Consider the following 14,650-nt stretch of genomic DNA (forward strand, 5'->3'; position numbering starts at 1 on the left):
AGAGCGACTGGACGGACGAAATTGCGGTAAATTTTAGATTTGAGACGTTCGTTGATACGTTGATCACAAAGGACACCAGTTGTGGAACGCCACTTCAACCAGGTTGCGTTAATGCGTGAAGCAATTTCATAACGCAGCTCTCCATTGGCTGATAGCGTTGACCCGAGGTATTTAAATCGCTCAGTTCTGGGCAGATCACTGCCGCTGACAGTGATTGTGCCTGTTTCATGGGGATCGGTGGTCAAAAATTCAGTTTTGTTTAAATTCAATCTGAGACCGTGTTGCATGAGGCGATCATTCCATTTTTGAACAAGTTGTTCGAGATCATTTTTGCTATCAGATGCTAGGAAAACATCATCTGCATAAAGCAGTGTGTAGGGCGCTGGACGTTGGATATCCCGTGTGATGGTAGTCTTTACTACCAGCTTTAAAACTCTAATAGGGTTGCTATCGAAACATGGGGCCTTGTTGTCACCGATTCGACCACATGTTTTCCGTAGCTCTTCCTCAGTTACTGCACATTATGCGCTCATTGAGCTGAACCACCATTCGCCATTCGCTGTTTTCGTGATGAAGAAACGGAAACGCGGGCACATGGGATGATCTTCGTAGCCTTTTCATTACAGCCTCTTTTAAGCGGCCACGTAATTGTCTTCTCTAGGCCATCGCTACCGGGCTTTCCCTTAAGCTTCTGGTAAAACTTCCCTGCCCGAAAGTATGCTGCTGGCAAACTTGTGTTTTCTTGTGGGAGTAGTTGCCTTCTGGACATAGTAGCATCGTGTGCATACGTCACCCATCGGTTGATTTAATAGACTTTTTTCTGACCGTACCAACCAGGGATATGTCCCCCTCAAAAGCTTTCGCCATCTACTCAAGTAAATCAGCCGCCATTCTGCAAAAACTCTTTTTCGAGTTCAATGCTTCATCCAGTGTGTGTGGTCACTCCACTTGTTAAGGCGACGCTCGCATATGTCGAGTCTATAGACCCCAGGCTCCTTACTCTAAAAGTTTATGAGGTTCCGGCATTCGCAAGTCTCACGTCTAGTTCCGCGACTGGTTTGAAAGGAACACGTCCTCTACTATTCGTTGTCCTGCTGCTCCATCCAAGAGTCCACGCGATAAAATCTCCCGCTAAGATTTTCGCCCAATGTCTGTCCTCTTGCGTCCAGATCTAGAGTGCTCAGCATCTGCTCGTACTCGTCAAGTACAGCGTTGGGTGGAGCATGGCACTTATTTATGTGGATTTCTTTCACTTTTGTTCTGACGAATCCATATACCAGACGCCCCATTCTTTCCTGGAAGGCCAGTTCTCCGCAAGCGCATAACACTGCTTAGCCTCTTAGGCTTTTCATCTTCATGCCACCACCGTGATTTCGATATAGCTGGCTAATTGAAGCCACATCAATGTTTTTCTCGTGACTGGTTTGCGAAAGTAAGTCCTGCCCTGCCTGGCAGTGGTTGATTTGTATCGACCTAATCTGCGATTTGTGTTGAAGGCTCTCCCATATTCTGGTCACGTCTGCTCCCTGCAATGTGTCAATGGCCACAACCTCCATCACTTTGCACAGTAAGCAATTTAGATCAGTCCGGCAGCCCTTGCTGATAGGGCCTTCAACTCCGCAACTGCTGCATTGCTTCGACTTGTCATTTGAAATGGTGCATACTTTCGCATCAAGCCTATAACCGACATAGTTTTTAATATGCTCCCATCTTCCAGCAACTTCAGCCTGGCACCCCGCCTTCTCCCAAGCGTCTTAGCCTAATTTGGACAAGTGCCGGACACTGCCTCAAAAGATATCAGAAGATTTCGTCACTCCCCTTATAGAATCTGCAAATATCCTCAGCTTCACCAGGTGATAATTTAATCTACACGATCTACGAGTGATGAATTACTATGATCCTAAGAAGGTTCTAATTCCTCACAGAGGTTCTGGCCCGTATAGTAGTGTCTCTACTCCTTTTCCGGCCAACTCATCCGCTGCCTCATTGATTTCTAACCCAATGTAGTCTAGAACCCGTAGTTTCTAGATCTTATTGTGCGAGCCATGCATATTTACCTTATTAAGGCTTCATTATAACAATTTACGGTTCGCCTGGTTAGACCTAAGTGGCTTGGGTGTGACTCGATAGTATTCGGCTAGAACCCTAGTGTATCCAAGAAAAAAAAAATAGCTAGGAATATGCATTCACTAAGAGGCTATCTTTATGTTTTGCTAGGGAATAAATTTCTCCGGATTTCATTTTCGGTAAAATTCCAAGGGATTTCCCTGATTATGCCAAATTTAAATAAAAGCTTTGAATGGTGAAGCGCCTCAGTCCCGTAGTCGGGATTAACGCAGTTTGAATAAAGCCATTTGACAAGATACCTGGCCCTACCATAACCATTACGTTCGATTTCAATGATGTCAACGATGTTGAAATTTTTGCTTATTTTACGAAAGTGAAGCCAGCCGAACTTAATTTTTTTCCCTCTTTTTAAACCACCTCTTCGGCAATGTTTGGAATGTGTTCTCAGGACTGATGAGTAAATCTGTTGGCAAGTTAGTGAAATTGGGTTACTTTTTGAGTTAAAAGGGTGTTCGATTACTCGAAGAAGCTCACGAAATTGTTGTTTTGGGAAGGCCAGATAGTTCGTGGAAGTCTTTATTTCCTTTCAATAAGGTTTATTGGAGTTACTACAACTAGATATCATCTTGATAGCTGTAGCTTCAGTGCCAAACACAAATGCATTTCCGGTAGTTTTAGGTAATTCCATGTTATCATCTGACTGAAGGGATATTCTTTTCATGTGCGAGTTTATGGACAAGTTGAGGTTGCTCGCTCAAGGTGCAAAATATTAAAAAAATGATATTTGTAAGCGGAACCTTAGATTGTAGAGTGGTCTCCAACCTTAGCATAGTCAAGCAAAGATTAGAAAGTCCCATCACACGATCTTAGAATGAAATTGCTAGTTTAGTTGCACGGTCCATGCCAAACTCCGCCATGCTATTAACATACGTACTCTGTACTATCCTCAGTAAAACAAAAATAAAATGCTGAGATCAAGGAAAGAGATAAATAGAGTATAGTTGGAGTTATTCCACTATGCTAAATCCTACCTTATCTCTCTTGGTGACAGGCTCCGCGACAGGTCGACCAAGAAAATGCATACAATGTCGTTACAAACATGATGATCGGATTTACGAGCCGACCCCGCTTGTGAACGGGACAAAGGCTGAAGAAAAAGAAGTTGCACGGTCCATGCCAAACTTACATAGTTTGGCAATCAGGTTGCCCACCTGTGCGCATTGCAATTAACAACAAAACGAAACCTAAGAACACCCTAGCAAGTGAACAGATTACAACAAAGAGCAGGGATTCGTTACACCGGCTAGAAAACGATTAACAAGGCGAAAAATATGTCGTCCTAAGAGTATTTATTTAAATTTTTAATTTAACATGTAACTTAATTAGATGTTCTCTGATATCTACATGTGTATCTATAGCTATCCACTTGCAACTGCACCCATACTGGAGCTCTGAGGAGTATCTTCAGATTTGTCCGCTTCATTTTCACTGCATTCGGTCGAACCGTTGCTACCGGCTAGATCCCCTGATGGAAGTTTCTGGCCCGTCGATTCAGTAGTTTCTGTTTTATTGCCATCGGGTTTGATACTTTGTGGTGCGTTGGAAGTCTCTGGTTTATCTGAATTTCTGTTTGAGTCTTCGCTGGAACCATGTCGCCCCTCATTTTGGCTGCTGCCTCCATCGTCGTCGTCTGAATCGCTTGTGTCGGTCGAGGAACTCAAATCATCATCGATCCAAAGTGCTGGTTTCTTTTTCTTTTCTTTCGCTAAATCCTCGGCGGCTTTCCTTTTCACGCCCGCAGTAGACGGGCCGCCGCCACCCTTGGCCATCGCTTTCTTAAAACCTTCCTCCACTGCTTCACTGACTTTCTCTGTTAGATCAGAGCGGGCACTTTCATACTCAGCATCCTTGAAGTCATGCTTTGGCACAGCCATCAGTTTTTCCAACTTCTTTCGCTTTTTCTCCTCCGCTTCAGCTTCTCGATCTTTCTGTTTGTCCAGCCACGCTTTCAGGCGTTTCTCCTCGTTGATATCCCGCAAGCGACGTCCACTTAGGTCCCGGCAGGCTTCACGATTTGTTGTCTTTTCAATTTGTGCCCCAATAGCACGGAGCATTGATCCAAAACCGCCTTTACCTCCATTGCAGCGAATGTTTGCATGGATGTTATGGGACAGTGGGGAAGTTGCATTGTTGACGAGCTTGCCATTGCTGGTGAAGTAAACGTCTGAGGTACAGACTCCGAATTGGTTGGTTAGAATTTCGATAGCATCTAGTAACGTTGAACTGGTCTCTAGAACCGCAACTTTATTCCCACACAAAAACAAGGCAGGTTCCATCTCGACGTCGTCACTTAGTTTGTTTTGATACGAATGTCAACTCAAGCTAGAGATGCGGATACTTATGTATGATGCAGTTTGTAGTCGACTGTGTATTTGTAGTACTAGAAGTCGTATATTTTAATCACAAAATGTAATTAAATTTTTAAGTCATTACAGTATATTTTAGCGATAAAAGTTATTTTCGTAATTACAGTAGAGTTGGAATAATCAATGAAAATTCTTTAAAGTACTTTAGATTAGTGAAATATGAAAGAAAATAGAAAAGGTACTAGCCTATGTTTTCCATTACACCGGACAATTTGCATACTTCTCCCCTATCTATTTAGAAGTTTATCAACACGTGAAGTCAATTGTCAAAAAAAGATCAAAACATTGCGATGTCGTCGGCGAAAGTGAAAATGGGAAAATCCTTAAAGGAAGATCGAGATGTAGAAACAAGTGACGACTCAGATGATTCCGAAGCTGATGAGCAAAGTAATGAAGAGCAAAATCAAGAAAGCTCCGACGATACGGAAAGGGTTTGTGTTGTTACAATATTCTTGGAAGTCCCGTGAACTTTTCTATTTGCAGAACGAAATTCGAAGTGATCTCAGCACTATGTCCTTTGTCCAGCTTATGAAGCTGAAAGAAGAGCTTGGAACAAAAGTTTACAACGAAGCAATCTTCGGAAAAGGCTCCAAATCATCATCGCGTGAGAAAACCAAAACTGATTTCAAGCGAGCCAACAAGAACCGTCCCCGAGAAATGAGCTCCAAACGTCCCGTGCCCTTCCTTGGAGGGGAAGAAAGACAACGAGCGGAGCAAACAAGTTCCCGTGATCCGCGTTTCGACGAGAATTGCGGCGAATACGATAGTAAAATATTCAAAACCAACTATGAGTTTGTGAACGACATTCGCGAGAAGGAAGTGCACAGTTTGAAAAAGAAGATGAGGAAGGTGGAGGATGAGGAGAAGAGGAAGGAAATGAAGCTTGTCATGCAAAGATTACAGAACCAAATGCGAGAGGAGAAGAAACGAAAGATACGAGAGGAAGTACTGAAGGAGGAAAAGGAAGAAATCAAGAAAGCAAAGGAGGAGGGCCGCACTCCATGGTACAAGACGAAGAGTAAGTTCCGAGGTTGTGTCACGTTTAATTTCCTCTGTAACTTGACATCTTTTATCTGTAGAGGAGCGGCAGCTGACAGAGCTGGTAAAACAATACGAGGACCTGAAGAAATCCGGCAGATTGGTGAAACATCTGGAGAAAAGGAGGAAAAAGAATGCCTCCAAGGACCGGAAGAAATTCAAGTCCGGGATCTAACGATTCTTTTCATTTTATATTTAAGTCTAATAAAACCTATTCTATCCAAACAGATTGAGTTTCTATCCCGTACGCAGCATCTTTGCTTCCCGCTTCTCCTGGAGTTCCTTTCTTTGCTCCTCCACAACAGTTTTGCGCTCGTCTAGGAATTGCGTGTAGTCCTCCGCATTCAATTCTCGGACGATTTTAATCCCACAAGTTCTCGCTACACCGATCAACATGTTACACATTTGCTGCAAACAGAAGAAATTTGAATTCACCAGCTGAGTCAAGTGCACGGGATCTAACTCACCTCCAGCGTCATCAGGGCATTTGGCGGGTCTTGATGTTTGATTTTCGCTATTTCATAGAGATGCTTGAGAGTGATCATTCCCGATGTTTCCTTCCCAGGGTACATGGCAGCCCGTTGAATCCCAGCTGCTTGTTTTAGGAAGAATGTTGCAGGTGGCTGATGGATGACTAGTTCGTAGGATCGATCGGAGTTGACGGAAATGCGACATGGAAGCGGAATGCCTTCCTTGATGTCTTTGGTTCGTTCGTTGAAATCCTTGCAGAAAGCTGCGATGTTGATGCCTCGCTGGGAAGAATAATAAATTGCTTGAAATGGGTTAAATGTAGCAAAGTTTAGTAAGAAATTGAAACGAATAAAATCTGCTTCCAATTGCAACCTAGCAATATTTTGAGATCCACAGAGAATTTATAAATCCTTACTTGACCGAGTTGTGGTCCGAGCGGGGGACCGGCAGCAGCCATTCCTGCTGGAATATTTGTGCGAAGTTTCTTCGTATGAACGATTTTGTCAGTCATCTTCTTCATAGTTTTCAATCGTCCCGCCGCTTTCGACATTTTTGAGAGTTTTTTACTTCACGACACGCAGGAACGAACAAAAATTAGAAAATTATCTTGGGAAGGTTATGTTTATTGGATGGAATAGGTTTGACGTTGGAGTACTTTGAGAAGAGCTGCACAGACAACTTCAACCAAAAACAAAATATTTTACATAAACTTGACTGGAGTATATATTTCTAATTCTTCTAAGTTTATGTTGATGAAATTATTTACTCATACCTACTTTTATGTGTTTAATTTGTTTAACCGCTCAAAGAAGCTCAAAACAACCTCATGCTATCTAGTGCGCAAACCACAATGACAATACCTCTTGGCCGACCCTAGTCAATTGTTTCAACAAATTGGGACTTGTCAGCTTTTCTAACGAGAATACCACTCGCGAAGTAGACGTCAAGTGTCATCGTTCTCACGTCGTCGGGGGTCTTTGTTTTGTGTTGTGTTTTTGTTGTAAATAAATAATTAGTCCGTTTCCAGCTGAAATAGTTAAAAATAGTATATCGATATTACATAAAAAGCACTTGAAAATCAATCGAAAAATCCGGCTCATAACGATCGCTAGTCTATGGTGCGTAACAAGAACGCACAGTCTTCACAATCGTCGGGCAATGGTAGCAGCACAAGTAGCTCGAGCAGTGGCAAATCACCAGCTAAAAAAACGCATCGAAAGAGCGACAGTAGCTGCGAAGAATCGAGCGTGACGGATGATGCAAGTTCGGGACGTTCGCGCGGTTCCGTTCACAAACAAAACCTCTACGTTGTCTCCTTCCCCATAATTTTTTTATTTAACATTTTACGATCGCTGATCTATCAGTTATTTTGCATTTTTCGCTATCTGTACAGTGCAACCACGCGTGTTGTCTATCGACCTGCAAAAAAGCGTGATTGCAGTCTCGAAATTGTGGTCGGGAACGTTGATACTTTGCAACAGCATCAGCAATTGTTGCGTAGTACGTACGTGCGACATCACAGTCATCACAAAAATCGGGAATTAGAGATGTCCACGAACAAACAGGGAGCTGGATCGAGCGGACCGGGTCCTGGAGATCCGCTACTAGCCAAGCAGAAACACCATCATCGCCGAGCGTTCGAGTACATCTCGAAAGCATTGAAAATTGATGAGGAGAACGAAGGTAAGCGATTTATTATAATTACGAAATTTTCCAATGTCTTTTTGCTTGGTGTCGGCTGATGCTTTGCACAATGGATGGTCTCGCTCTCGACAAAGAAGGAAACCTGCTAGCCTTGGCACTTTGTGGCTTATTGCTGGACGTACTTAGCAATTTTGTCAGTGCTTTCCTATGGAGAAGTAAAGCTGAAAGTGTGATTGATATCAGCTGTTCACACAATGACCGGATTGCAATACCGTTTTTGGGGGTTATAGCTCGATTTTGAATTGAAAATTAGGTTCTTTATGATCAGTCGTGTTCTCAGACAATAGAGAAGTATAAATGTAGATTTATACAAAATCCGGATGAAGTCAACAGAAATTATTTTTAGCTAGAATATGGCCAAGAACTGTTCGTTTCTTGGATACAATGCTACAAATGCTTTCAGTTCCACCCCATTTTTGGTCATTTCTTAAGAACCAATGGAAGAACGCTGAACAGAAAGTATTTCTACCACAAACCAGCCTCATTGCTGAGAAAACATTGTTTGCCCAAAATTATCGTTTTGATAGTTTCAATGCATTTAACTCCACTCGCCAAAATTTACATTTTATTAAGTTTTCTAAAGCAGGAACACAAACAGCGTGATTTCAATAATTAATGGGATTCCCCATTCTATTTATCACATCTAAAATACGATTGAATATGGAATTTACAAGGTTGTTTACTATTGTATTGTCGATTTCGTGCTACTCTCTTCCGTGGAACGATATTGTATATTATCGGCGTATACACTACAGATAATGGGTAGGGTAGGGTAGGGTAGGTATTAGTGGCCGCTCTGAGGAGCCCAATTAGCGCTTTGGTCCGCCGTTTTGATGCTACAAACTCCTAAGACCGTGACTGTTGTTATGGGAGCAGGGAAGCAGAGTCCAGCCGGCTCGGATCTTCAGCCCGTAGCATTCACAAAGGAAAACAGCTCTCCGACCCTGCAGCTAGAAATCTCTCTGAGGTCCCCAAAGAATGGTTTACCCAGTGTCCGCAGCCTGACTCTAGCCAGAGCTGGGCAATCGCAGAGAAAGTGCATGAGGGTTTCCCTTTCTTCTCCGCAGCTTCGGCAATGCGAGTTGTACGGTATGCCGAGCCTAGCGGCATGGTCTTCTATGGGCCAGTGCCCCGTGTAGACCGCCGTAATCTTGAATGCAGTTGCACGCGTCTGGCACAGGAGCTCTCGTTATCGGGCTATGTTATAAGCGGGCCAAATTCTCCTTGACTTGGCACAGCTTGTAAGCCTTCGTCATCTCAGGCCCGCGGCTGCTAGGTAGTGCGAGTATACTCCGCCCCCGACAGCCGCCAGCGGAACACCGACTGTATTCGCCGAGGGATTGCCAAGAGCAGAACCTTGCCTGGCCAATCCGTCAGCCCGCTCATTCCCCTCTATGTTCCTATGCCCGGGAACCCAGAGGAGAGTGACCTTGAGCGTGCCCCACCAGCCGGGAAGATGTCGTCGTTGAGTACAAGGCCTTGATGGCCGCTTGGCTGTCGGTCAGAATGGCTATGTTACGCTTGGGGTTCGAATCACGCTCCAGCCATCGACAGACTTCCAATATCGCCAGTACTTCCGCCTGGAATACACTGGCGAAACCTGGGAGACCATACGACTTGGATACACCGTGTGTATTCGAGAAAACCCCCGCGCCGACTCCATAGGCCATCTTTGATTCGTCCGTAAAGAATACCATGTCATAGTCTTGCAACACGCCGCCGGTCTTCCACTTTGCCCTGGTTGGAAGGTCCACAGCAAAGTTTCTCGCGAAGTTCAGCTTGCGTGTGACATAGTCCGTGGGGGATGCTCAGATTTCTCGAGGTATTTCATCTAGGATGTTGCTGTGGCCGTAGGGCTTCGCTGTCCAGCATCCGGACTCACGTAGTCTGACGGCACTGTACGCTGCAACATATTTGATGTGGAGGTCTAGGGGGAGGAGATGCAGGAGTACATTGAGAGCACCTGCCGGGCAGGACTTCAGAGCCCCTGTAGCACCTGCACACACGGTTCTTTGAATCCTATTAACCTTCGTTCTATTGGATTTCTTGTTCAAAGCCTGCCACCATACAATAGAGCCGTACGTCAGGATCGGACGCACTACAGCGGTGTACATTCAGATAACCATCCTCGGCCGGAGACCCCATTTCTTTGCAAAGGTTCTCTTACAGGCTATACAGGCCTTCTTAACCCTCAGTTCTATGTTCAACCACCAATTTAGCTTACGATCCAGGGTTACACCCAGATACTTTACATTAGAGAAAAGAACCAATCTTTGTTCATTCAGCCGTGGTAGATGGAATTCAGGTTGGGTTTATGCTGAGTCCGCATCTTGCGGCCCACAGGCACACCTTTCGCAACGCTCCTTCCATGAGATCCTTGTTCACAGCTCTGGTGAAATGGTTGCCTCTCAGATCGGACTGGATTATCCTGGTACTCAGCATGGATATAATCCAATGCGTGAGATACCCCTCCAATCCGATACCGGTCAAGGCTTCCTTGATGGCGTTGTAATGACGTTGTTGAAAGGTCCCTCTATATCCAAGAAGGCAGCAAGGTATACTGCTTGTACTGCAGCGACCGCTCAACCGTGCCAATTACCTCGTGGAGGGCGGTTTCTGTGGATTTACCTTTGAGGTAAGCATGCTGGGACTTAGAGAAAGGCGTTCTCTCCAGATAATAATGACCAAATGTTCTCCATCGAGTTGGGATCTCGATTCGTTGTACGTTAAACCAATCTCACGTGCTCCGACTTAGATGGACGAAGGCATTGTCCTGCTGAAATTGAATACGTAAAAAATGTCGAATAAAAGGCAACAGTCGGCTTGTAATGTTTGCTACACAGCTTGCAATTAATCAGCGGCGGTAACGTGAGTGGCGAGAGTTGAATTGATGGTGCCGGTATGTGTATGATGTTTTCACTCCAACAGGCGGCCGGATGGACTGGAAACTGTTCAGGTGCAACGGACAGGTCGCCTTAAGTATGGCAGGCACACACCATTACAAAACCATTGCTTGAATCGCGGGACGAAATGACTGAGGGTGCTTCTCATATCCGCCAGTAATGATTGAAGGTCTCTGGACCTCTAGTGAGCACTTGTTTTCGTCACTGAAAAACATCAGAAGCAATCCAGTGTAAGTTACATTGCATAAGACGAATTTTACTCTTACTTCTACCTTCTTTAGTGTCATCTTGTTTTGCACAACTTGCCTCTGCATGCGCGTCTCGGGCCTACTGGAAAGTTTAAGGGGGTCATCCCGTGTGAAGGCCGTTTTTTGCCTTTTTTGGAAAATTTATTTTGGAGGACTGAATAAAGATAGAAACGTGATTTTTTCACCATATGTTTATTGATATCTCTAGTATATGTGATAAATTTCATCTTGATATCGTAGCCAATTTTCGGAATACGTGTCAATTTATGCACCCATCTCCAAAAAAAGGTGTTTTTCTGCCGCCACGCAGGAGCGCGCTGTGTTCATCTGAGGAAAAAAAACTAAACGGCATTTTAATGTGGACAATATTCCACTGTCCGCAAACTAGGATAATTAGAAAATATGAAAAGATAAATTTTTGGTGGACTTTTAAACTTAATTTTTTAGATTTTGGTGTTTTTTTTTACGGCTTTTTTATGAATAAAGAAAAAACGACCCGTCCAATTGCAATTATCCTAGTTTGCGGACCGTAGAAATATGTTTTAAAGAAGTCGTGAAAATTTCAAAGAATTTGGTTGGACAGATTTTGAGCTATGGTGGCAGCCGATTTTCAAGATGCAGTTTCGAGAAAAACGCATTTGAAAATTTAAATGTGATTATCAACAGTAAAATTTTAATTCGCCATTAATCTGCTATACCTGGTCCATAGAGAGCACCCTCCGTTTCTTCAAAAAAGTCTTGTAAAGTCGATTGTTGCTCTCTGGTTTCAATTCTGGCTCTTTTAGCAAGGTCAGTCGATCGTCGTTCGGACCGCCAAATTCGCGCTTCATTACGGCGGTCGACATAAACCTGACATATGTGACCAACTTGATATCCCATTGTCACTAGGATTTTGAGAATGCCATTGAATCTTTCATTGAAAATAATTACAACCAGAAAAGTGGCTATTTCTACGACCTTGGCCCCAGAATGAAGGTGTTTAGGAGCGAAAGTCCAGATCAATGCATTTAACGACTCATTGTTATTTTGGGTCTCTGCTCCTAAACATCTGTTCAAGAGATCATCTCGTGACAACTTTTCGTAGATTGGTATGATAACTATTTGAACTTCTTCAGTCAAAGGTACCTTCTCGTGGTGGAAACTATCCAGTTCTCCTTTAGCTTCCGCTTTGCGCCATTTGCACCAACTGTCCTCGGCTGCTGGACAATTTTGATGCTGAGGATTTTCGTCTGTAGAACATTTATTTTCCACCAATGCCTTTATGATTCTTCTTTTCATTTCTAAGCCGCGTTCCCATTCTTTTCTCGACATGTCCTACGCATTCCTTTTTTACTACTACGTATATTTTATTATTTGCAGAAATTTGAACTCCAGCAAAATCCAATATACAATATACAAAATTTGTCGCAATTGGAACATCCATTTTCATGTTTGCTAAACGTTTCTTTGCTGATGTTGATGCGAATTTCTTTTTCTTCTCTGATAAGTATCGATTCCCAGGAAATACTCGTTTTTTAGTGCGAGCATGACGTTGAACGTTAGAGCGATCTCCCTTCGTACGATCCATTTAAAAAAATCACTGAACACACAAACAGTAAAATACTTACAACAAAATATAACTGAGTATAGCTTGAAAGCCGTTCAGTGCTCACTCTAGACTGGATTATCCTTTTTATTCCAAACAGCAAATAAGCAAAAGCAAATAATTGATTGGTTTTCCATCTTTTTATATTTATACCTGTGTTCGAATTTATAAGGCTCAGGTAAAAAACAACCAGGTAAAAAAAGATTCGATGCTCTTTCTCATCGAGTACTCTAGCCCCGACTGCAAACTCCTTACTTGTTTAACACTGTAATTTCTGAACGACTCGGAATATCAAAAAATCTCTTTGTCCACATATTCTCCACTATATATAAATGCAATTCATGCACCGATTTCTACAACCCGACACACGGGATGACCCCCTTAAGGGTTCAATGTGTGATCTACCGAATTCGATGCCACTGTCGACAGGAACAAATCTTCTTGAATGTACATTTTATGTAATGCTTTCAATCGAGCCGACCCAGATTATGAACTTCACGTCAAAGGCACTTTTGGTATGTAGCAGTAGTACTTTCCCGAAGCGAGCCAGCATAGATATCATGCACTTCATGCCTACCCCTTGGAGTTGCTACGCCTTTCATAATATAGAGTCTCCAGCATGCATCCAGCAAAACTCTATCCTTAGAATCGATTTGGAGCCAATTAGTGACCTACTTATTTAGTGTAGTAACTAAGACAGGCACCTTTTCATTCCTCGAATCGCCTTTTATTTTAATTTTGTGTATTCTAAAATCGGCAAAAATCCATAATTGCCGATTATGCAGTTGAGTAAAAAAGTTCAAACATAAATCTTCCGTAGCAATAAAAAACAAGTCGGAATACCGGAAGCTCAGCGCTTCAGGTAAAAGGTTTTGTGTTCATCTTATGCACACAATTCTCTATGCACGATTTTCCATTCGTACATAGCTAAGAATACAAAATATTCCGCAATATTTTTCTAAACTCTAAGATATACATATGTACATACATATCAAAGACACAGATACTGTCTTCATCCTAAATCAACAAATGTTGTCTATTACCGGATTAATAAATTGATTAATCTGATCGCACATGTCTCGGTCAATTAATTGACACTGATATGCAGATAAATAAAAAAAGCCAAAAAAGGAAAACTAAAACTTCCCCATGGACCCCGCCGTTCATATAATAATAATAATAATCGTTGGCACAACAATCCATATTGGGCCTTGAAGTGTGTTGGAGACTTCATTCAAGATCGTAACGGTGCACTACAGTATACTGTTGGAGGCAATGTTGTCAGCATTGCGCTCGCCTGAGATTATTACCCTGATTTGACTCATTCACAGCTGAGTCGACTGATATCCGACGTCAAATCACGATACAAATCCCACTGCTACCAGTGAGATTTGAACCGCAACCTTCCGTACGATAGCTTTGTGCTCTAACCACTCAGCTATCCGGACCTATGCTATGCTATGCTGCTGCCAAATTGTATTTGTATTGTATTTCTGGGATGAACTTAAGCGGGGTTTTCCGGTAAAATTCTAAAACATGGTAATATATTATTATTAACTTTATTTGTGCATATATCGGAATGAGATGCATTTTGAGACCTAGATTTCATATAGATGCATCACATATGACCCTCAAAAAGTGTAACAGACCTCGTTCTCAGAACCTATCCAACCGAAAAATCTGAAAAAAAATTCAAAGTTGTGTATCTAAACGAAATCGTTCCCATATCTCCACAAATAAAATTAATGATAGGATATTAGCATATTTTAGAAATTTAGCCGGAAACCTGCCTTAAGTTCATGTTAGAACTACAAAACTTGGCATTTGCATAAGGGATAACAGGAAGCATGGGAAGTTTGAAGGAAATCCAACTATTATTAACAAAGTTATAGAAGGTGAAATTTTTATATTTTGTGTGATTCATTCTAAAATGTGTATGACGTCATCATAACATATCAATTACATAAAGAGGATGTCGCAGGAAAACATTTCGTTTTACTTTTTTGATCATTTATTTATTTTTTTCCGGTTATGGCTTATTTTATAATGAAACAAGTCGGAATACCGGAAGCTCGCGCTTCGGGTATAAAGATTTTGTGTTCATCTTATGTGAGAAACTTCAACGCACATTTTTCTGTCCGTATATAGCTACAAATCCAACATAATCCTTCATATTTTTCCAAACTACGAGACATACGTACATATTAC

The 14,650-nt window shown here is 42.5% G+C and overlaps 4 protein-coding genes across 5 annotated transcripts in view; 2 read left to right on the forward strand and 2 right to left on the reverse strand.

Moving 5' to 3' along the window:
- Positions 1 to 3,399: 3,399 nt before the first annotated feature.
- Positions 3,400 to 4,444, reverse strand: LOC119651945 (replication stress response regulator SDE2). The gene has a single exon (XM_038055798.1). The coding sequence runs from the start codon at positions 4,401 to 4,403 to the stop codon at positions 3,486 to 3,488; it is 918 nt and encodes a 305-aa protein (XP_037911726.1). The 5' UTR covers positions 4,404 to 4,444; the 3' UTR covers positions 3,400 to 3,485.
- Positions 4,445 to 4,746: 302 nt separating this feature from the next.
- Positions 4,747 to 5,756, forward strand: LOC119651946 (ribosomal RNA processing protein 36 homolog). Its single transcript, XM_038055800.1, has 3 exons — positions 4,747 to 4,924; positions 4,977 to 5,511; positions 5,573 to 5,756. The coding sequence occupies exons 1-3, from the start codon at positions 4,784 to 4,786 to the stop codon at positions 5,704 to 5,706; spliced, it is 810 nt and encodes a 269-aa protein (XP_037911728.1). The 5' UTR covers positions 4,747 to 4,783; the 3' UTR covers positions 5,707 to 5,756.
- Positions 5,704 to 6,654, reverse strand: LOC119651947 (39S ribosomal protein L11, mitochondrial). The gene is made up of 3 exons (XM_038055801.1): positions 6,418 to 6,654; positions 5,999 to 6,283; positions 5,704 to 5,939 (listed from the first exon to the last, which is right to left on the reverse strand). The coding sequence occupies exons 1-3, from the start codon at positions 6,550 to 6,552 to the stop codon at positions 5,769 to 5,771; spliced, it is 591 nt and encodes a 196-aa protein (XP_037911729.1). The 5' UTR covers positions 6,553 to 6,654; the 3' UTR covers positions 5,704 to 5,768.
- A 175-nt stretch (positions 6,655 to 6,829) lies between these two features.
- LOC119651944 (spastin) overlaps positions 6,830 to 14,650 on the forward strand; it is a 28,253-nt gene continuing 20,432 nt past the window's right edge. The window contains exon 1 of one of the 2 annotated variants that reach the window (XM_038055796.1): positions 6,830 to 7,685. In XM_038055796.1, coding sequence (XP_037911724.1) covers positions 7,118 to 7,685 — 568 coding nt within the window. In that variant the 5' untranslated portion in view covers positions 6,830 to 7,117. The remainder of the gene's footprint in view (positions 7,686 to 14,650) is intronic. The other variant, XM_038055797.1, reaches the window with a different exon arrangement.

This window comes from Hermetia illucens, chromosome 3 (assembly GCF_905115235.1).
Source record: "Hermetia illucens chromosome 3, iHerIll2.2.curated.20191125, whole genome shotgun sequence".
NCBI classification, from domain to species: domain Eukaryota; kingdom Metazoa; phylum Arthropoda; class Insecta; order Diptera; family Stratiomyidae; genus Hermetia; species Hermetia illucens.